This window comes from Salvelinus sp. IW2-2015, linkage group LG8, assembly GCF_002910315.2.
Source record: "Salvelinus sp. IW2-2015 linkage group LG8, ASM291031v2, whole genome shotgun sequence".
Taxonomy (NCBI): Eukaryota; Metazoa; Chordata; class Actinopteri; order Salmoniformes; family Salmonidae; genus Salvelinus; species Salvelinus sp. IW2-2015.
In genome coordinates this window covers 33,828,732-33,851,580 of record NC_036848.1, presented here as the reverse complement: position 1 = coordinate 33,851,580, position 22,849 = coordinate 33,828,732, and the positions used below count along the sequence as shown (strand labels likewise).

Here is a 22,849-nt window from a genome sequence, read left to right as displayed (position 1 = left end):
CGCACATTAGACACGCACAACTCCCTCTGAAGGATCTATTTGGAGTTGGTTGACACTCTGTTTTGCAATGCTGCGTTTAACCGGGTTAAGGGTGTTAACACCCTTAAATGTGTGTGTTTCGAGTTGTAAAGCAGGGTAGTTTCGCGGCCACCAGTCGCCAGCCTGTCCTATTATTTGGAGTGTTCATGCTACATACGGGGGTTGTGCAAAGTCACACTCCAGTGTGTAGTGAAGCGGTGAGTGGTTTAAATGTCATCTGTCATGGGTGTATGCATTCCTAACGGTCAGGTCCAATTAACTGCCTGGCAGAGTCCTGCTGTTTAGTCCAGCCTCTTCTCCTCCTTCCGCACCCTCCCTCTCTCCACCATCCCTCCCCTCCCTCTGGCATGCCCTAAGTTCTCCACTCGCGTCTCCCTCTCGCTCTCACACAATTTCTATTTCTCGCTCTCTCCCTCCCTCTCTCTCATGATTAGGGTAGTGGGACTCCCTCCCTCCTTCGGAGGACAGCACCTGCAGTATAAACATGCAGCCGTTGGCAGTCACCACGCACCACTACCAGCATGGGGGCAGAAAAACAAACACAGCATTAGCATAACATAGCTTATTAACATGTCCTAATGATAGCAGCTCAGTTAACCACCGTGCACTGTCAAATAGACATGGTGCTATGGACAACTGCTTTGTTAATGAATGTAATTAAAAGTAGAGAGTACAGAATTAAGATGTTTTTAAGGTGAGTTGCATCAGTGCATTTAAGGCGAAATAAGGGCGTCAGGTAGCCTAGCGGTTGAGAGCATTGGGCCAGTAACCGACAAGTCGGCGGTTCGACTCTCCGGACTGACTAGGTGAAAAATCTGTCGATGTGCACTTGAGCAAAGCACTTGCGTCTGCTAAATGACTAAAATGTAAGATGAGATGACACTTCAAAGAATATGTAGATAGTAGAGCCACGAGTCAAATCAAATGTTATTTGTCACATGCGTCGTAAACAGCAGGTGTAGACTAACAGTGAAATGCTTACTTACGGGCCCTTCCCAACAATGCAAAGAGAAAAAGGGAAATAATTAAAAAATAATAACACAATAAATAAATACACAATGTGTTTCGAAGACTTGGCTATTTACACAGGGTACCAGTACCGAGCTATCTGCCAGCTATCTAAACTTGTAGTAAGCATYGTCGACCGGGATTGGGCCCATTGATCATCAGTTATCATATTAAAAACGGCAAACATTTGCCTCCAACACATGGCCAATTGAATAAAATTGCATGAACTTAGTTAATTGCAAAATGTTCTCTCCACCCGTGGCAAAATGTGTAGAATTGCAGCAAACTTGCTTTTAAACGGCAACACTTTCTCTACGCCCCATGGCAAAATGTGTAGAATTGCAGAACATTTATTTTTAAATGTACATTTTTCTTCTTCGCTGTCACYAGGGGAGCTGCTAAAATGTTTAGCTCGCAAGGTGGGGTTGGGGGGATATCGATGTGGGTACGCAGACCCACCAGCCGCTGCGGCCCCTCATGATGAGTTCTGTTTTTTTGTGTCCCCCACCCCCATCAAAGTTGCCCATCCCTGGGATAGATAATAAACAGTAGCAGCAGTGGCAGTGATGAGTCAAGTGTGAAAAAGAGTGCAAAAAGGGTCAATTCAGATTGTTAAATAGTTAACCAATCGCTACAGGGACTAACTATTTAGCTGTCTTATGGCTTGGGGCTAGTTGGAGGTAGTTGCTCCATATTTAATGTGACTGCCATTTGGTACAGTACACGTGTGTGGTTTGCAAAATTGTCTAACGTATTGAATAATTCTACACCCGTCTGTCCTCCGTACTCAAAACATTTTTCTTTTGACTTGTATGACTTTTATGAAGTCTACCCAGCTATAAAAGAAAATGTGCCTCCAACAAACACATGACTCACAGAAGCTCTCAAATATTGCCAACGATTATAAATGTGCTGTCGTAAAAAGTGCCGAAACATTTGTTCTAAAAATATGACTAGCAACTTACAGTACATCCAAGGTTACCTTCGCTGCCGCATCACAGAGAGAGAGCCTGAAGTGCTACAGACAACGTTATGTGTTGATCGCACTGAAATCATGTGTTGTTTTATTTATAGATAGTGTTAGCAGCCGAGTATCATAGAGGCAATGACACTGAAAGGAACATGTAAACCAAGCAACAACAGACATCCCGATGCACAGTGTGATTTGATACGCGTTCATTGAGATGTCGTCATGACTCTCTCTGGGAACCTGTGTGCGTTGCATATCGGTGATATTATTGGATCATTACCGGGCTCATTAATGTGTGTTTTGTGTGTGTTTTTTGAGCGTGCGCGCGTGATTGTGTGTGTGTTTCCTGTGTCTTTATATGGATAGATGGATTAACAGCTTTGCCAAATGGCCCGCAGAGAATAAGGAAATCAAAAATGGTTGTCGTTGATGAGTCATCTCGATGGAGCCCTTTTCACTTTTATCCCACAATGTCTCAATCAAGCATGAGCCCTTATCTGCTCCCTCTTTTGTTGGCAGCCGTACAACAAGGGCCTATCGTTTAAATATTCATTGTGCTGTTAAATTATTTATCACATGTATCGGCTTATCTTATTTTTAAAAACTCTCCTGAGCATGATTGGAAAATGTGAAGCTGCACTATGGGTGAATCATGCAAATGTGTTTTAGATGAAACAGCCTCAGGGTTTCATGTGCTAGCTACCAATCTTGGTATTAGGCTAGACAGCTAGCTAGCATCAGAGGAGGATGTTGAGAAACCAGAAATGTTTTTTWAAAATGTTTTACAACTTAAAAGTACATTTAAGAACTTTCTATGATACAAGTTTCCTTGACGCTCGTCTCTTTTCTTCCCCTTTTCCCATTAAAGACTCATAATAATATTATCTAATAATATTATTATATATCCCTAGTCTAAGTCTTGAACGGAGAACTAATCAAATAGTTATCATAGCTACTAAAGTGCTAATGCTAACTGGTATTTATGGAGAATTGTCAATACAGTATTTCCATTTGCAACACAAACACTCATTATCCATAATGCTTGCTTTATATTTATGTATTCCTTCTGAACGAGAAGGAATGGGCTTGTTTTGAAAGGCTAAAGATATTTCCCCCAAGTTCACAACACTACTGAAGTGCTCATGCTAACTGGTATTTATGGTTTGCAGGACTAAGAGTTGACCTTTACCTCTTGTTTGCAAAAGGACAGCCATAGTATGGCAACTGGTTCCTAACTGCACAGATCCTATTCTTTGAAAAGGTGAGTGCCTAATACTCAAGATAGCAAAACAGTTGCAAAAATAAAAAGACTCTTTATCGAAAATAGCCAAATAGTAAACATGAATGTTTTTAGTTTAACCCAGCTTCGTTGAGTGTTGATACCTCTCTGAGTAATGGGAGTCAGTGAGAGTCCTGTCGTGTGCAGTGAATGAAGCCATGGTGTGTATTGGCGTAGTCAGCTGTTTTCTGGGGGGATTGATGCTGTGTATAGTCCATATCAGACAGCATGCTTTACTGCGCTACTCACACTCTCACATGGTCTGCTAGAGGGCTCGGCATGGGTAACCTATGAGTATTTGTCTCTCACTTCAACACAAAACGGAAACAGGGTTCATGACCTTACACAAACACATAACTCGGATCATACTAAATTAGTTTTCTTCTTACTAATAGCACACTGAAGGTATTTACTGCATTTGTAGATTTACAACATGGTCTCAGCACACTTGGCTCTGACTTTGTGATGATTAAAGACTGCTCCGATTCATTTGTATTCAAGTGGATTAATATGATTATCCTGAAAAACAAGCCACATGTTTTATTCAAGACCTGGATTAAATGTGGGTTTTATCATCCGTTCAATATTTGCGGTGGGTTTTGAAAAATTGTCAAATCAGTGTGGCAGATGTGCTTCCATCCCTCATGTTATCTCCCCACTGCACTCCAGAAGATCAAAGGGTGAGATATAGTCGGCTACGAAGATCAGATTAAGAGATGACAACAGTTACGTTGTTAGTATCTTTTTTTTTTTTTGCCTCGATTTGTTGCGTTTTTGTTAGTCAGTCCCTGTAACATCATGTATGAACCAAAGGTAGCCACTCCGCCACATGCATTTTTATTTTACAGTGAATTCAGAAAGTATGCATACCCTTTGACATATTCCACATATTGTTGTGTTACAGCCTGAATTCAAAATGGATGACATAGAATTTTCTTCTCACGCATCTACAAACAATACCCCATAATGACAAAGTGAAAGCATTGTTTGTTTTATATTTTTGGAAATGTGTTGAAAATGAAATGTAGAAATATATAATTTACATAAATATTCACACCCCTGAGTCAATACATTGTAGAATCAACTATGTCATCGATTTACAGTTGTGAGTCTTTCTGGGTACGTTTCTAAGAAATCCAACCCTGATTCAGATGACCATCCTACCCATGCTAGATTACGGAGACATAATTTCTAGATCGGCAGGTAAGGTTGCTCTCAGATTTGCACCAATGCTCCTTATAGGACACATCACTGCACTCTATACTCCTCTGTAAACTGGTAATCTCTGTATACCCGTTGCAAGACCCACTGGTTGATGCTTATTTATAAAACCCTCTTAGGCCTCACTTATTTTCCTGGCACCAGACTCCCAGATCCCTCCCCTCCTCCCTGTAGGCTGTCTCATCGTTGTTGGTAATCAAGCCTACTACTGTTGTGTCGTCTGCAAACTTGATGATTGAGTTGGCGGCGTGCTTGGCCACACAGTCATGGTTGAACAGGGAGTACAGGAGGGGGCTGAGCACGCACCCTTGTGGGGGGCCCCAGTGTTGAGGATCAGCGAAGAGGTGTTGTTTCCTACCTTCACCACCTGGGGGCGACCCGTCAGGAAGTCAATGACCCAGTTGGGCCTTGAGCTTGATGATGAGCTTGAATGGTACTATGGTGTTGAATGCTGAGCTATAGTCAATGAACAGCATTCTTACATAGCTATTTCTCTTGTTCAGATGGGACAGGGCAGTGTGCAGTGTGGTGGCGATTGCATCGTCTGTGGATCTATTAGGGCGGTAAGAAAATTGAAGTGGGTCTAGGGTGGCAGGTAAGGTGGAGGTGATTTAATCCTTGACTAGTCTCTCAAAGCACTTCATGATGACAGAGGTGAGTGCTACAGGGCGATAGTCATTTAGTTCAATTAAGTTTGCTTTCTTAGGTACAGGGACAATGCTGGCCATCTTGAAGCATGCGGGAACAACAGACTGGGATAGGGAGAGATTGAATATATCTGTAAACACACCAGCCAGCTGGTCTGCACATACTTTGAGGACGCGGCTAGGGATACCATCTGGGCCGGCAGCCTTGTGAGGCTTTATTTTTATGTTTTTATTTAAACGTCTTACTCACGTCGGCCACGGAGAAGGAGAGCCCACAGTCCTTGATAGCGGGCCTTGTCGGTGGCACTGTATTTGTCTCACCCTGATCTGTTTCACCTGTCCTTGTGCTTGTCTCCACCCCCTCCAGGTGTTGCCCATCTTCCCCACTTATCCTCTGGGTATTTATACCTGTGTTTTCTGTCTGTTTGGGCCAGTTCGTCTTGTTTGTCAAGCTTACGTGTGTCCTGTCAGCGCCTGTCTTTTCCCAGCCTCTCTTTTTCTTTTTTGACCCTTCCCTGTCCTGACCCTGTACCCGTCCGCCTGACCACTCTGCCTGTCCCTGACCCTGAGCCTGCCTGCCGTCCTATACCTTTGCTCCACCTCTGGATTACTGAACTCTGCTTGTCCCTGACCCTGAGCCTGCCTGCAGTCCTGTACCTTTGCTCCTACTCTGGATTATTGACTCCTGCCTGCCTTGACCTGTCGTTTGCCTGCCCCTGTTACAATAAACATTGTTACGTCACACAGTCTGCATCTGGGTCTTACCTTGGTTCCTGATAGTACGAACTGGCCATGACTGACGCAGCAGACTTAGACCAGCCCCGCAATGCCATCTCCTCCCAAGGAGCCACCATTGGTAGGCACAAGGAGTTGCTTCGCGGTCTGATGGAAGGGTTCCAGGCCGTGGCCGAACATTATGACCTAGCCTTGGACGCATTGCGGGAGCAATTCTGTGGGTTGCCTACTAGGCAGCCTACCACGACGGTAACCTCCCAGCCCCTCTGTAACCCGGCTGGTAGCAGCGCCGTCACGCTGGTTTCCCGGGAACCCCACTTACCTCCCCGAGAGCGCTACAATGGAAATTCCAGAACCTGCCCGGACCTTTCTCTCCCAGTGCTCCCTCATTTTTGAGCTGCAGTATTCTTTGTTCCCCTCGGACCACTCGAAGATAGCGTACATTATTTTGCTGAAYTCCTGGAGGGCCCTCGCCTGTGCCATGGCGGTGCGGGAGCAACAATCCACCGTCTGCTTCAGTCTGGAGGTATTCGTGGCGGAGGTTTGAGGCTCCGGTGTCCGGGAGAGAAGCTGCCCGGGAGTTGCTTCAGCAGGACAACCTCAGTGTGGCAGACTATGCAGTGGAATTCCGCACGATAGCAGCGGAGGGTACCTGGAACCCGGAAGCGCTGTTTGACACATTCCTGCACGGATTATCGGAGGAGGTAAASGATGAGCTGGCAGCCCGAGAACAACCGACGGATCTCAACTCACTCATCACTTTAACCATCCAGATCGATGGTCGGCTACTGGAACGTAGGAGGGAGAAGAGGTTCGATTGCGGTCCCAATCGCTCACTCAGGGATCCCACCTTGCAGCTGATGAACTCCSGAAGTCCCTGGCATCTACGTTCCCGAGAGGATCAGAGCTTACCCGAGTCCTTCCAAGAGCCTCCGGACACTGCCGATTCAACTCTTCCCGAGCTGATGCAGCTCGGCAGGGCTAGGCTGTCTCCAGGCGAATGCGTACGCAGACTTGAGACCCAGAGTTTTCTGTATTGTGGTACTGCCGGGCATTTTGCGTCTACCTGTCCCTTCAAGAGACCTAGCTCATTTGTTGGAGTGAGTACACTGGTGGGTCTTAAAGATAATTGTTATTCTCCCCTTACTTGATACCTCTCCATGCCACCTTGCTGTGGGGCGACCAGTCCAAATCTCTCCAGGTACTCATCGACTCTGGGGCCAATGTGAGTCTCATGGACGTTACCCTGGCGTCCGAGCTGGGAATCCCCACTCAACCCCTCTCCATTCCCATGGGTGTTAGAGAGCTGGACGGGTGCTCTATAGACAGGGTCACCCACCAGACCACCCCCGTCAACCTACGAGAGTCGGGGAACCACAGCAAGATGATCCAATTCCTGCTGGTTGAGTCTCCACAGGTTCCCGTGGTATTGGAGTTCTCTTGTCTCCAGCGACACAATCCCTCCATTGACTGGGCTACTGGTGCCATTGTGGGTAGGAGCACGTCCTGCAACACTCATTGCCAGAACTCAGCTCTGCCTGCCCCGGGACATCTTCCTGGGGGCTTGGAAATTCCCTGGACCTCTCCGCCAGCTCCCCAGAGTACCAGAACCTCCGGGAGGGCTTCAGTAAGGCCCGGGCCACTTCGCTTCCGCAGCACCGACCGGTATCCAAGGAGGTCAAGCCTGAGGCGCTGGCACGCCGCTATAGTACTGCGGCTACACCCCCAGAAGCCGAGACCTTTCCCCCCCGCTCCAAGATCATTAGCCCCTCTGCTGTTCGTCCTCTGTTGCCCCGTCCCCTCCATATTTTTCCTACCTTTTCTGTGTCTAGAGTCAAAACTATTTCTGACTGCCCCTTGTCTTCTGTTTTTAGGCCCATCCCTCCCTCCCGTGTCATCGATGGCCAGCCAGCTTACACGGTGAGACGCCTCCTGAGGGTTCAACCACGGAGCAGGGCTTTCCAGTACCTGGTTGACTGGGAGGGTTATGGCCCGGAGGAGAGGTGCTGGGTTCCCGCTAAAGACATCTTGGACCTGGCCCTCATCGCCAACTTTCACCGCTGTCACCCCAGTCAACCAGGTATCCGCCCAGGTGGAACACCAGGTGGCGTCTCTAGAAGGGGGGTGGGGGTGGGGTGGGGTGTACTGTCACGCCCTGATCTGTTTCACCTGTGCTTGTCTCCACTCCCTCTAGGTGTCGACCATCTTCCCCACTTATCCTCTGGGTATTTATACCTGTGTTTTCTGTCTGTCTGTGCCAGTTCATCTTGTTTGTCAAGCTTACCAGTGTTTATCCTGTCAGCTCCTGTCTTTTCCCAGCCTCTCTTTTTCTCGTCCTCCTGGTTTTTGACCCTTGCCTGTCCAGACCCTGTACCCGCCCGCCTGACCACTCTCCCTGACCCTGCCTGCCATCCTTTACCTTTGCATCACCTCTGGATTACTGAACTCTGCCTGTCCCTGAGCTTGCCTGCCATCCTGTACCTTTGTTCCTACTCTGGATTATCAACCCCTGCCTGCCTTGACCTGTTGTTTTCTTGCCCCTGTTGTTACAATAAACATTGTTACTTCACACAGTCTGCGTCTGGGTCTTACCTTGGTTCCTGATAGAATTATCCTCAAAGCGAGCGAAGAAGGTGTTCAACCTGTCTGGAAGCAAGACGTCTGTGTCCGCGACATGGCTGGTTTTTCTTTTATAGTCTATGATTGTCTGTTGACCCTGCCACATACGTCTTGTTTAACTGGGACTCAAATTTGTCTCTATACTGACGTTTAGCCTGTTTGATTGCTATGCCGAGAGGATAACTACACTGTTTGTATTTTTCCATATTCCCAGTCTTTTTTGCCCTGGTTAAATGCAGTGGTTTGCGCTTTCAGTTTTGCGCATATGCTCCCATCTATTCACGGTTTTTGGTTGGGGTAGGTTTTAATAGTCACAGTGGGTACAACTTCTCATACGCACTTCCGGATAAACTCATTCACTGTATCGGTATATGTGTTGATATTATTTTCTGAAGCTACTCTGAACATATCCCAGTCCGCGTGATCAAAACAATCTTGAAGTGTGGATTCCGATTGGTCAGACCAGCGTTGAAAAGTCCTCACCACGGGTGCTTCCTGTTTGAGTTTCAGCCCATAGGAGGGGAAGAGCAACATGGAATCGTGGTCCGATTTGCCGAATGYATGGCGGGGGAGGTCCTTATATGCATTCTGGAAGGTAGTATAACAATGGTCGAGAGTTTTAGCAGCGCGAGTACAACAATCAATATGTTTATAGAATTTCGGGAGCCTTTTTCTCATTTGCTTTGTTAAAATCCCCAGCTACAATAAATTCAGCCTCAGGATACACAATACATGATACAGGATACATTATACAGCCACCACTATGCTTGAAAATATGGAGAGTGGTACTCAGTAATGTGTTGTATTGGATAACCAAACATAACACTTTGTATTCAGGACAGAAAGTACATTTCTTTGCCACATTTTTTGCAGTATTACTTTAGTGCCTTGTTGCAAACATTCTGCACAGTCTTCCTTTTCACACTGTCAATTAGATTAATATTGTAGAATAACTACAATGTTGTTGATCAACCTCAGTTTTTTCCTATCACAGCCATTAAACTCGAACTGTTTTAAAGGCTCTAACTGTTTTAAAGCGATTTCCTTCCTCTTCGGCAACTGAGTTAGGAAAGACGGCTGTATCTTTGTAGTGACTGGGTGTATTGATACACCATCCAAAGTGTAATTAATAACTTAAATTTGCTCAAACGGATATTGAATGTCTTTATTTTTATATTTACCCATCTACCAATAGGGGCCCTTCTTTGCGAGCCATTGGAAATCATCCCCGGTCATTGTGGTTGAGTCTGTGTTTGACATTATGGGGTATTGTGTGTAGGCCAGTGACAAACAAATTTAAATTGAATCCATTTTAAATGCAGGCTGTAACACAACACATTTGGAAAAAGTCAAGGGGTGTGAATGTGCAGCAGATTTTTTTGATTCATTATTACATATTTCCTAGACCGACTAACAGCACTCTGAGGAAAACAACTCAAAACACAAACATTCCATTAAAATTCCTCCAGAAAGCTACATAAGCTTGGAGGCTTAACTTTCCTTCCAGTTATTACGAGGTGCCATAGCCTGCAGTCCATGCTCCAGATTGTAGGTACAGCATGGCGATACAGAGAGTGTATGGGGGAACAGGGTTAGCTGTGATATGGGCATTGCTCTGTGGACCTCATTAGTCTCTCACACTTAACCGTCTGCTTATGTGGAGTGGCCATTAGAGCTGTGTCAGAGCCAGGGGAAGAGATGAGCATCCTCTTGTGTTATCTGTGCAAACAGAGCAGCACTCGCCACTCACTTGGCAGCTAGGAGCGGCTGATTGGGAAATGTCAGGGGGGATTACTGGGGGCGAATGAGCTACTGAGAGCCCGTTGCCTCAGCATGGTCTTGCATAACAAAAAACGTGAGTCTGTGTGTGTGTGTGTGTGTGTGTCGTCTAAGTGCGACTCGTCTCGCACACTGCCATCCAATTGCCTCATAACTGGAGGAGAAAGGCATTACAGCTCAACTCTCAGTAATATCCTCCTTCCTTCCAAGAGAGGCTGGTGCTGTGGGGATGATTTGTCTGGGGATGTGTGAGGTGGAGCACTCCCCCTCCACGCATGCTGCAGGAGGATGTGTGTGTTTGTGTGTGTGTGTGTGTGTGCGTGTGGAGGATAGAAGTTTGTGTGTGTGTGTGTATGTCTCAGTGTATTGTTGTGCATGTCAGTGTGTGTGTGTGTCATAGGTGTGTGTGTAAGGGAAGGGTGGGTGGGTGTTTGTGACATGCCCACCGTGTCATGAAATATGTGGCGACTGATTCCCGGCAGGCAGCTCCCGTGTTGTCGCGGAGACCTTGAGGGAGGCAGACACAGGAAGGTGTGAGGATGAGGATGGGGATGGGTGGGGAGTAGAGATGAGGCAGTATCACTGTGAACCAACAGTCAGCCCAGCTACCAAAGTTAAGAAGAACAACTCATCAGAAATATAATCTCAGCTCCTGACTATAGAAAGGTATTGGTTAGCATGCAGGTAGAGTAATATTCCTGAGCCCAGCCATATTACCATGCAGGAGGTGTTTGTGTTCTTCTGACACATTGTTACTGTTATCATGCGGCTTGTGGTTAGCAAAGAGACCAGAGAAACAGAAGATAGTTTTTTATGAATACCATTAAGTGCAAGAGGCGTAATTGTCACTCTGGCAATTGATGACATTCCAAGCCTTGACGACATGATTCAGATTTACAGAAGGGTGATCTCAGGCCATTACATTTTACCAATAAAGAACTACAGAAATACAGTGATAAACTGTCCTTGGGTGATGTGGTTTGCCATTGTGTTAATAAAAACATATTTTATATTGTTAGGTTGGGGTCTCCAAGGGTTAAGATTGCATGGCAATTTGTAATTTCCAAATTGTATTGCAATTTATAATATAGCTTGTGAAAACAGTACACAATGACGCTAGAAGATTCACATTAATATTCCTATCTCTTGTCATATTATTCTTTGTCAATAAAATGTCACAACAGGTTACAAAGATGTCCTTAGTTAACACCATTCACCTTGTAGGACAAAACACTCTGTCCTCTCACGCTAAATCTCCCAGTGGCAAGTCAATGTGCAGGGGTACAAGGTGTTAGAGGTAGATACAGTGCATTTGGAAACTATTCAGACCACTTCCCTTTTTCCACATTGTGTTACGTTACAGCCTTATTCTAAAATGGACACAATAACTACACCTCTACACCTCTACACACAATAACCCATAATGAAAAAGCGAAAACAGGTTTGTAGAATCTAAAAAAGCATTCAGATGCTTTGCTATGAGACTCGAAATTGAGCTCAGGTGCATCCTGTTTCCATTTTTACAACTTGATTGGAGTCCACCTGTGGTAAATTCAATTAATTGGACATGATTTGGAAAGGCACACACCTGTCTATATGAGGTCCCACAGTTGACAGTGCATGTCAGAGCAAAAACCAAGCCATCAGGTCAAAGGAATTGTCCATAGAGCTCAGAGACAGGATTGTATCGAGGCACAGATCTGGGGAGGGGGACCAAACATTTCTGCAGCATTGAAGGTCCCCAAGAACACAGCGGCCTCCATCATTCTTAAATGGAAGAAGTTTGGAACTACCAAGACTCTTCCTAGTGCTGACTGCCCAGCCAAACTGAGCAATCTGTGGAGAAGGGCCTTGGTCAGGGAGGTGAGCAAGAACCCGATGGTCACTCTGACAGAGCTCCAGAGTTCCTCTGTGGAGATGGGAGAACTTTCCAGAAGGACAACCATCTCTGCAGCACTCCACCAATCAGGCCTTTATGGTAGAGTGGCCAGACGGAAGCCACTCCTCAGTAAAAAGGCACATGACAGCCCGCTTGGAGTTTGACAAAGGCACCTAAAGGACGCTCAGACCATGAGAAACAAGATTATCTGGTCTGATGAAACCAAGATTGAACTCTTTGGCCTGAATGCCAAGCATCAAGTCTGGAGGAAACCTGGCACCATCCCTACGGTGAAGCATGGTGGTGGCAGCATCATGCTGTGGGGATGTTTTTCAGCTGCAGGGACTGGGAGACTAGTCAGGATCAAGGGAAAGATGAACGGAGCAAAGTACAGAGAGCTCCACGATGAAGTCCTGCTCCAGAGCACTCAGGACCTAAGAATGGGGCGAAGGTTTACCTTCTAACAGGACAACAACCCTAAGCACATAGCCAAGACACTGCAGGGGTGGCTTTGGGACAAGTCTCTGAATGTCCTTGAGTGGCCCAGCCAGAGCCCGGACTTGAACACGATCGAACATCTCTGGAGGGAACTGAAAATAGTTGTGCAGCGACACTCCCCATCCAACCTGACAGAGCTTGAGAGGATCCGCAGAGAGGAATGGGAGAAACTCTCCAAATACAGGTGTCCCAAGCTTGTAGCGTCATACCCAAGAAGATTTGAGGCTGTAATCACTGCCAAAAACCTGTTTTTACTTTGTCATTATGGGGTATTGTGTGTAGATTGAGAAAAACATATTTTTAATCAATTTTAGAATAAGGCTGTAACGTACCAAACTCTGGAAAAAGTGAAGGAGTCTGAATAATTTCCAAATGCACTGTATGTACATGAAGGCAGTGGAAAGTCACTAGGCATCAGGATAGATAATAATAAGGTATTTGAGGTAGATATGTACAGGAAGGCAGTGTAAAGTGACTAGGCATCAGGATAGATAATAATAATAAGGTACTTGAGGTAGATATGTACAGGAAGGCAGTGTAAAGTGACCAGGAATCAGGATAGATAATAATATTAAGGTATTTGAGGTAGATATGTACATGAAGGCAGTGTAAAGTGACTAGGAATCAGGATAGATAATAATAATAAGGTATTTGAGGTAGATATGTACATGAAGTCAGTGTAAAGTGACTAGGCATCAGGATAGATAATAGTAAATGTAAAATAAGAACAGAGTAGCAGCAGCATATGATGAGTGTAAAAGTGTTTTTGTGAGTTTGTGTTTAATCGATATGTGTACTTGAGTTGTGTGTGTGTGTACGTATGTAGTGAATGTGTGTTGAGTTTGTGTGTGTGTCAGTGTACTAGTGTTTATATATAGTCTTGGGAGTGTGCATAGAGTCAGTGCAAGATGGGGTCAGTGCAGATCATCAGGGTAACCATTTAAGTATTTAACAGCCTTATGGCTAGTTAACACTTATGGCTTGGGGATAGAAGCTGTTTTGGAACCTGTTGGTCCGAGAGCCAATGCTCCGGTACTGTTTTCCGGGCGGTAGCAGAGTGAACAGTCTATGACTTGGGTGGCTGGAATCTATGTCAATTTTCCGGGCCTTCTGACACCACCTGATATGAAGGTCCTTGATGGCAGGGAGCTCGGCCCCAGTGATGTATTGGGCTGTCCGCACCACCCTCTGTAGCGCTTTGCGGTCGGGGGCGGTGCATTTGCCATACTAAGCGGTGATGCAGCCAGTCGAGAGGCTCTCGATGGTGCAGCTGTACAACCTTTTGAGGATCTGAGGGCCCATACCTAATCTTTTCAGCTTCCTGTGGGGGAAGAGGTGCTGTCGTGCCCTCTTTATGAATGTGCTGGTGTGTGTGGACCATGTTAAGTCCTTAGTYATGTGGGCGCCAAGGAACTAGACCCACTCCACTACAGCCCCGCTCTCCCTTCTTTCTCCTGTAGTCCACGATCAGGTCCTTGGTCTTACTGACATTAAGGCAGAGGTTGTTGTCCTGGCACCACACTGCCAAGTCTCTGACCTCCTCCTGTAGGCTGTCTCATCGCCGTCGGTGATCAGGCCTAACGCCGTCATGTCGTCAGCAAACTTGATGATGGTGTTGGAGTTGTACGTGGCCATGCAGTCGTGGGTGAACAGGGATTACAGGAGGGGACTAAGCACACACCCCTGAGGGGCCCCCGTGTTGAGGGTCAGCGTGGTGGAGGTATTGTTGCCTACCCTCACCACCTGGGGCCGGCCCGTCAGGAAGTCCAGAATCCAGTTGCAGAGGGAGTTGTTCAGTCRCAGGGTCTCCAGCTTGCTGATGAGCTTGTAGGGGACTATGTTGTTGAATGCTGAGCTGTAGTCTATGTTCAGCATTCTCACATTTCCCCTATTGTGCAGGTGGGAGATGGCGTATGAAGTGCAGTTGAGATTGCGTCCTCTGTATATCTGTTGGTACGGTATACGAATTGGAGTGGGTCTAGGATGTCTGGGATGATGATGTTGATGTATGTCATGACCAGCCTATCAAAGCACCTCATAATTACAGATCTGAGTGCTACAGGGTGATAGTCACTAAGGCAGGTTACCGTAAATTTCTTGGGAACAGGGACAATGGTGGTCAGTTTGAAATATGTTGGGATTACAGACTGGGACAACCTTCCCTGTCTTTCATTGAGACCTTCAAGATCTCCCGTGGAGTGTCTGCGTCCACCACAGCTTTTTGATGTTTGCTTTATTTGCCTTATGCCCATTTAATCTGCCATTCAGTTGCTTTTAACATGCACATTTTGTTTGTGATATGAGTCAAATCAACGGAACGTTTCTGAAGTTGTGATAACTCACCTAGTTAATTACCAATATTTTCGAGGTGAACCAGCTGTGATCAGAGACCACATGAATTGAGTTTATTTAATTAAATGAAAATGACCTGGGAGATTTCACAGTGCCAAGTAGGAGTATGTATAATCAAGCTATTTGGCAAAGCAATTACAGTATCTCTGCCAGTGTTTCCATTAATGTTGTCATTACACCATATCATGCAGAAATGATTTGTCAACAAGATTGTGCCACAGTCAGTCATATCCTGGGTTAGCAGGACACTTCTCTGTGTAAAAGTAAGTGGGTAGTTTGTCTACTTTCCCTCTGTATATAAGTGGGTGTTTTTGCTGCTTGTCTTTTCCAACTACGGTACATCAGATAGAGTTTAGAGTTTTAGGTCTGAGGGAGTGGAATAAAACACATGCCCTATGGCAAGGGTGCCCGACTCCATGCCTCAAGGACCATAGTCCTGCAGTTGCTTATTCCTCTCTGGCACTTTTTTGGTCAATTAACAGCTCTAATTAGTCAGAAAGTCAGTCGCTGATTTAAATGGCAAATATGAAAAATACCCTTTAGCACCTAAAGATGTTGTGCCTATGGTATTAGTATGAACAGCAGTGCGGTATTAGAATGCAGATTATAGCGCTGGCAGAGATCAATAGCTAACATGTGGCCTGGAAAAATGTCTGTATTCCATTGGAGGGGAGCTCTATTCAGTATCCATTTGTGTTCCCATTGATGTGTCATTGATGTGTGCCTCGTGTGTGTGTGTGTGTGTGTGTGTGTGTGTGTGTGTGTGTGTGTGTGTGTGTGTGTGTGCGTGTGCCGTGTGTGTTTCTTCCAGGTTTCCCCCGGTGAGTGAGATGGCTAAGGTGGGGAAGGTGGTCGGGGTCATCCTGGCTGCTGCTATCAATCAAACAATAATTTACTCTATAGTGGAGGGCAATGAGGGAGGTGAGTAGCATACTGTAACCTACACTATACCTTTGACCTAGTTCCAGAGGCCATGTTATCATTTTCTATACAGCAGTGATAATACCACTCATTTATTCTGACACACTATAAACAACATGAAGTAGTGATGAGGTCACTCACAGAGCCATGCATGGAGCTCTATACAGCTCTATATGGCTCTATACAGCTCGATATGATTCTATATAGCTCTGTGACTATACAGCTCTATGTGGCTCTATACAGCTCTATGTGGCTCTATACAGCTCTATATGGCTCTATGCAGCTCTATATGGCTCTATAGAGCTCTATATGGCTCTATACAGCTCTATATGGCTCTTTACAGCTCTATATGGCTCTATACAGCTCTATGTAGCTCTATATTAGAGGTTGACCGATTAATCAGAATGGCCGATTAATTAGGGCCGATTTCAAGTTTTCATAACAATCGGAAATCGGTATTTTTGGGCGCCGATTTTATTTATTTTTATTTTTAAATATTTTTTTTACACCTTTTTTAAATCTTTATTTAACTAGGCAAGTCAGTTACGAACACATTCTTATTTTCAATGACGGCCTAGGAACGTTCTGCCTCTGACAGATTTTTAACCTTGTCAGCTAGTCCAATGCTCTAACACCTGATTACATTGCACTCCACGAGGAGCCTGCCTGTTACGCGAATGCAGTAAGCTAAGGTAAGTTGCTAGCTAGCATTAAACTTATCTTATAAAAAACAATCAATCAATGACTGTCATTGCTCCAATGTGTACTTAACCATAAACATCAATGCCTTTCTTAAAATCAATACACAAGTATATATTTTTAAACCTGCATATTTAGCTAAAAGAAATCCAGGTTAGCAGGCAATATTAACCGGGTGAAATTGTGTCATTTCTCTTGCGTTCATTGCACGCAGAGTCAGGGTATATGCAACAGTTTGGGCCGCCTGGCTCTTTGCGAACTAATTTGCCAGAATTTTAAGTAATTATGACATAACATTGAAGGTTGTGCAATGTAACAGGAATATTTAGACTCATGGATGCCACCCGTTAGATAAAATACGGAACTGAATAAACGTTTTGTTTTCGAGGTGATAGTTTCCGGATTAGTCAAAGGTATATGGTTTAGAGAGAAATAGTCGAGGCGTTATAATTCCTGTAATAACTTGCGGCTGAACTTGAAAGGGGTTTCTTCGTTATTTTACGGTTCATGTCTTCCATAGAGAATGTCTCGATCTACTTCAAATAAGGTCTGTGTTTCGTGGAGGAGCAGACTGACAGGGGACCATGCAGACAAGCTCTGCTTTCTGCACTACAACCTAAAACTTAACTGGGAATATTGAAGACCCATGAAAGCTGGTGGTTCGTTTTAACATATGTTCTCATGTTATTTGAAACTAAATTGATTTTATTTATGTATTATATTAAGTTAAAATAAAAGTGTTCATTGTTCATTCAGTATTGTTGCAATTGTCATTATTACAAACATGTGTGTATAATATATATATATATAAATACATACATATATTTTTTTACATCGGCCGATTAATCGTTATCYGCTTTTTTTTGTCCTCCAATAATCGGTATCGGTATCGGCGTTGAAAAATCATAATCGGTCGACCTCTGCTCTATATGGCTCTATACAGCTCTTTACAGCTCTATGTGGCTCTATACAGCTCTATATGGCTCTATGCAGCTCTATATGGCTCTATACAGCTCTGTGGCTCTATACAGCTCTATATGGCTCTATGCAGCTCTATATGGCTCTATACAGCTCTATATGGCTCTTTATAGCTCTATGTGGCTCTACACAGCTCTATTTTTATTTATTTTTATTTGTATTTAATCTTTTATTTAACTATGCAAGTCAGTTAATAACATTCTTATTTACAATGACGGCCTAGGAACAGTGMCTCTAGTCAGTCACTTACTCTCTCATCATTTAGTTATGAACCCTCCGCACCTCAGAATGATTTCACCATTTGCCTTGAGCGAGCGGTAATGTAAAATATATGTTCAATGTAAGTTATACACAGTCATAGTCATGGTCTAAAGGACCTAAAAGAGTACCTTCTTGCCCCTAAGTCTACCAAAGTGTGTGTATGTTTGTGTGCACTAGTCAGTCTCCCCTGTTGCTGACAGTTTCTGCCATGTAAAAGTACCCTGAGGGATGATTAGACCCTACCGTCCTCCCACCATTCCTGACCGTGATTAAAACCGGGGCTCATGCTTTTCAGAGTGGGAAAATATGAAATTGCATCCCCATATTGAACCTTGCACTAAACTGTTTCTGATCCATGTATTCATTTGGAAACAAAGGGAATTGGTTTCACTTTTAACTCTCATTAGATTCAATGAAGACGCTCGGGAAGATAATGACAGTGTCCTTCATTGTTGTGGCTTTCAAAGTTTATGGCGTGCTGGGGGAATTCATTTTTAGGTCTGAAAAGTGAGTACTAGCTATGCATTTCAGTGTAAGTCATCAATTATGCCTTACACAAAAAACAATCAGTGACTCAGTGATTCTCCAGTGTAGTGGGATCTCTCTGGTGTCGGGCCTCAACACTTGACACCACACACAGTGGGATTTGGGGAGGTGAATGCCCTTGTCGTTCTACTTAGGGACCGATACATTATGATATGGTGCGAGCTCTGCTCTACTCTGTACATATGCGTGTCTCCCTCCTCTCCCCGGACTGATATGATATGGTGCTGACTCTAGCTCTACTCTGTTGATCTGAATGTATCTCCCAGGCGTATTTAGGCTCAACAACAGCACCGGGATGTTCTCTACGGCCAAGCAGCTGGACTACGAGACCAATGCCAGCTACATCCTCAAAGTGGAGGCTGACTCCATCGGAGTGGTTGGTTCCAATCTCAGAGCGCCCTCCAAGAGTAAGCCTGCCTGCCATTTAAACTGTCACTTGGGAAATTGCAACCTGTTTCCTATATAGTGCACTACTTTTGCCCAGGGCTAAAAGTCTTCTTCTTTTTGTATGTTGTATTGTCACATACACCGGATAGGTGCAGTGAAATGTGTTGTTTTACACAGTCAGACATAGTAGTAAAAGCCTTTTGTGTGGTAATTGCCTCAGAGAGGTTTAAAAACTGAAGGCAATAGTCAGCCAAATAGCTTCTTACGGCCTTAATTGGAGTAATTCAAATGTTTGTTTCTACCGTCTTTCTCTCTCTTGTAACATAAATGTGTCTGGCATTTGGCTATAAATTATTTCCCATCTTTGCTTTTTCCAAAAGACTAAAAGCACGCCTCGTCCTTTCACGTTATTTAGTTTTCTAATTAGTCAACATCATGCTGAGTTTCTGCGGAGGATACATTTTAATTAAGCAGTTACTGGTTCATGTGGCAGATTAAACAAGTCATTCATTTCTTGCCAATCTTATCATGTCTCCTCAATAAAACATTCACTCAATCTCCTCAATAAAACAATCACTCAACTCAATTTGATTCCAATAGCGCTGTTATCCACTTACATCTAGAATAAAGGAAACGCTTGTGGATATAGTCACTGCTGTATGTTATACACAGATAGATATTTTTTGCATTGCGCTTTGTAATAGATATTGCAGCTTTTTCTTTACTCAAACTCAATTGACTGAGAATTGTTGCATTTCCCCCTCTTGTAATGGTTTAACTAATATACCCTGGCCACTCACTATGTGTCATTCAAGCTGAGATGGGGCAGCAGCAAACATGATCGAGGACACCCAATGGCAATAGATTAATACCTCGTTCCACTGAAGCAGGCCTGGCAGCTAGAGTTGAGATGCGGTGGGAGTATCATCATGGGGGGGGGGGGGTATTGATGTTGTTTGATTCATTCCACTGGAGGAGGTGGAGTGTTAAATGGCTGCTTTCAAGCGGAGTGTGGATGGGTTCTCCCCATTGCGTTTGGCTATGAAGGTGGCCACCATCAACTGTATAATGAAGACACTTTGTTCAAGTGATTAGAGCCACATCACTGATTCAACAGGGGCGTGTGTGTGTGTGTGTGTGTGTGTGGCTTGTGTGCCTGCGTGCGTACATTTGCGCGCGTGCGTGCATGTGTCTGTGTGTGTTGCATTGCAGCAGCAGGTACTCTCTTGTTGTTGCCCGTTTACTGTTGTCACCCGCTGTAACATTGGACATCCTGGCTGGGATAAACGAGAAATGTGCCGACTCTACTGTCCCCTTGGTCGGTCCCAGAACGTTTTGTCAGATGATGTATGGCTTTTTATTTGGCAAGGTCCCTCGGCGCAGTTGTAACCCTTCAGGATGTGGCTTGGCTTTTTACTATGAGAAATGACAAACCGCAATGCAGTGTTGTACTATATTAGTCAAACGTCTAAATCAGTGTGTTGGCAGTGAATTGTAGACTCCTATTTTGTATATGATGCACATTTAGGCTGTTTAGACATGCCCTCTTGTTTTTAACAATTCTATTTAATCCAAATGAGATTCACCTTTTCTCTGGGGGTTCATTTTGAATTCTTTGTTTTTTTCTCCTCTGTTTGCAGCTAACACAGCGAGGGTGTTCATTGATGTTTGGGATGAGAATGATCACCCTCCTGTCTTTACCAAACCCTTGTACCTGGGAGGAGTGGCAGAGGACGCCAAAACATTCACTTCTGTACTACAAGTTCAGGTACATCCGAGCTCTTTTCAAACACAAAGGCTGAGTTTAGACAGGCAGCCCAATTCTGTTTTATTTTTCCAAAGCTTTTTCAGCACTGATCTGATTGGTCAAAAAGARCAATTAGTGAAAAAAAGAGCGGAATTGGGCTGCCTGTCTGAACGCAGCCTAAGTGTACCACTTCTAGATAGTGCAATTGGTGTCTTAAAAGAACAACCCATTATTTTCTAAAATGGAACTTTTCTAAAATGGAACTATCAAAACATCATCAAATATACGTGACGCGTTTCACGATCACTCCTCCTCACAATCAAACCAGCCAAAGGAACAGAAAGGTAATACACCCCAAAATGTGTCTGGTTGAGTGATTATCTGTGTTTGCATTTGAAATGCAGAGTTTTGTAGTTGTAATCCTGGGAGAACTGTTATTTTCCCTGCCGGTATCTTTGGCCCGTGTTGACAATGCATTACCAGCTGGAGGCTCTAACATCTGAGACTTTCCGACACCCCTGGCAATACTTAGAATGCTAAGGCCGTAGAGGCTCTCACGTACAAATGTCCACACACCTTTCAATCGCATGCCGCACCATCCTGTGTGAAAGGGAATTATTCCCTGTGTGTGCATCAGGGCGTGCATTCACATGTTCAACGTGTTGTTTTTGTGTTTATTTTTCGCACCTTTTGTAGCTAAAGCCACTGTGACACCTGTTGGGTGGGTGTGTGTGTGTGTGTGTGTGTGTGTGTGCGTGCGTGCGTGCGTGCGTGCGTGCACGCGCAGTGATGAGGGCAGACTATACAGCGCCCACACAAGGGCACCTTTCATTATAATCCTAATCACTACCCGCTGGATGGTCATTTGCATCTCATGCTCTGTTGCAGAATGATGAGCCGTAGACGTCTGCCTGACTGTCTGCCTGCCAATCTGTCCGTCTGTCTGTATCTGCCTCTACCATGTCTGTGTGCAACTGGTGTAGGCAGCAAGACTGTTAGTGCAGAGCACACAGTTGCAAACGGGTTTGCCAGGAGCCTCTAAAGAGAGATAATCCTTTCGACCAGGAGGTAATGGAATTACTGGGTCAAAGATTTACTGAGCTGAGACTCCCACTGGTTCCATCTCCTAGCGGTATCATTCAACTTCTCAGGTGTTTCACTCATCYTCCGGGTCAATATCTTCCTCCTTAGTATTCATACCTATTCCCTGTTGCTTAACTAATCGGAAATTCATAGCAGATCTGAATATAGATTTCTGTAAAAGCCGCTCAGTATCCCTAAGATTAGACTAATCTACTTTGAAATCCTTCTTTAAATAGTTTTTTAGGGAGAAAGAAGGAATCTAAAACCCTGTGGAGTGGTGTATAACCTGAAGAAGGGATAGGTGGACACACATGAAAAGATACTACAGTACTTACTACAGAGTTATATAGTAAACTGTAGTATACTGTAGAATGCTATACTACACACTGTAGTATCCCTCAATCATGTGTAGTACTTACTATAGAATGTTGTAGTGTACTGTACAATACTACAGTAAATACCACAGTACATTCTACAGTATTATCTACAAAAAAAACACTGTAGTAAATACTACAGTAACGTCTGCCATAACACTACAGTCCGCAAAAACACTACACTTTTTTAACTATTGTAAATATTACAGTATTTAATTTGCATATACTATGCCCATTCCCCTCCCGCATGTCGCAATTTGTGCCACCCATAAGTGAGAAACCTACATGCCAAGTATAAACCATATTGTGTTAAAGTTTATGGAAAAGAACAGAAGCTCTGAAAGGTTCCCTGAAAGAAAAAAAGCCTCCACTTCRKTGTCAAAGATAATAAAACAAAAACACTATAGTAAATACTACAGTAAATACTACAGTAATGTCTGCAAAAACACTTCAGTAAATACTACAGTATACTGTACTACAGTCCACAAAAACATCACAGGGAATATTATAGTATTTTTTCATGTGGGGAGAGAGCGAGAGACAGACGTGAGAAGTGGCAATGTAGAACTAAATAATGACTTGTCGTCTGAGCGACACATGAAGGACACATTGATCTGATAATTAGTATAAGTCGTTTTGGAGGAATGCATTTGTGTCTCTGTATATATAGGAGAACAAAGAGGAATCTCTGCAAAGAACAAATCCAATGTCACGAGGGTTTCACAGCAAATCAGCCTCAAATCTGATCCACAGTTTCAAACAGGTTGGGGTTTCTTTCAGAACACAGTCAAAGGCTCTCCTTTCTCCGCTTGCGCTGTCTCCGTGCC

At 44.3% G+C, this 22,849-nt stretch overlaps 1 protein-coding gene across 1 annotated transcript in view; it reads left to right on the top strand.

Annotated features, from left to right (window-relative positions):
- The window catches only part of pcdh15b (protocadherin-related 15b), a 185,485-nt gene that overhangs the window by 132,610 nt on the left and 30,026 nt on the right, over positions 1–22,849 (top strand). The window contains exons 25-27 of the mRNA XM_070444889.1: positions 15,838–15,947; positions 18,698–18,838; positions 20,459–20,586. Of these exons, the coding sequence (XP_070300990.1) occupies positions 15,838–15,947; positions 18,698–18,838; positions 20,459–20,586 (379 nt within the window). The remainder of the gene's footprint in view (positions 1–15,837; positions 15,948–18,697; positions 18,839–20,458; positions 20,587–22,849) is intronic.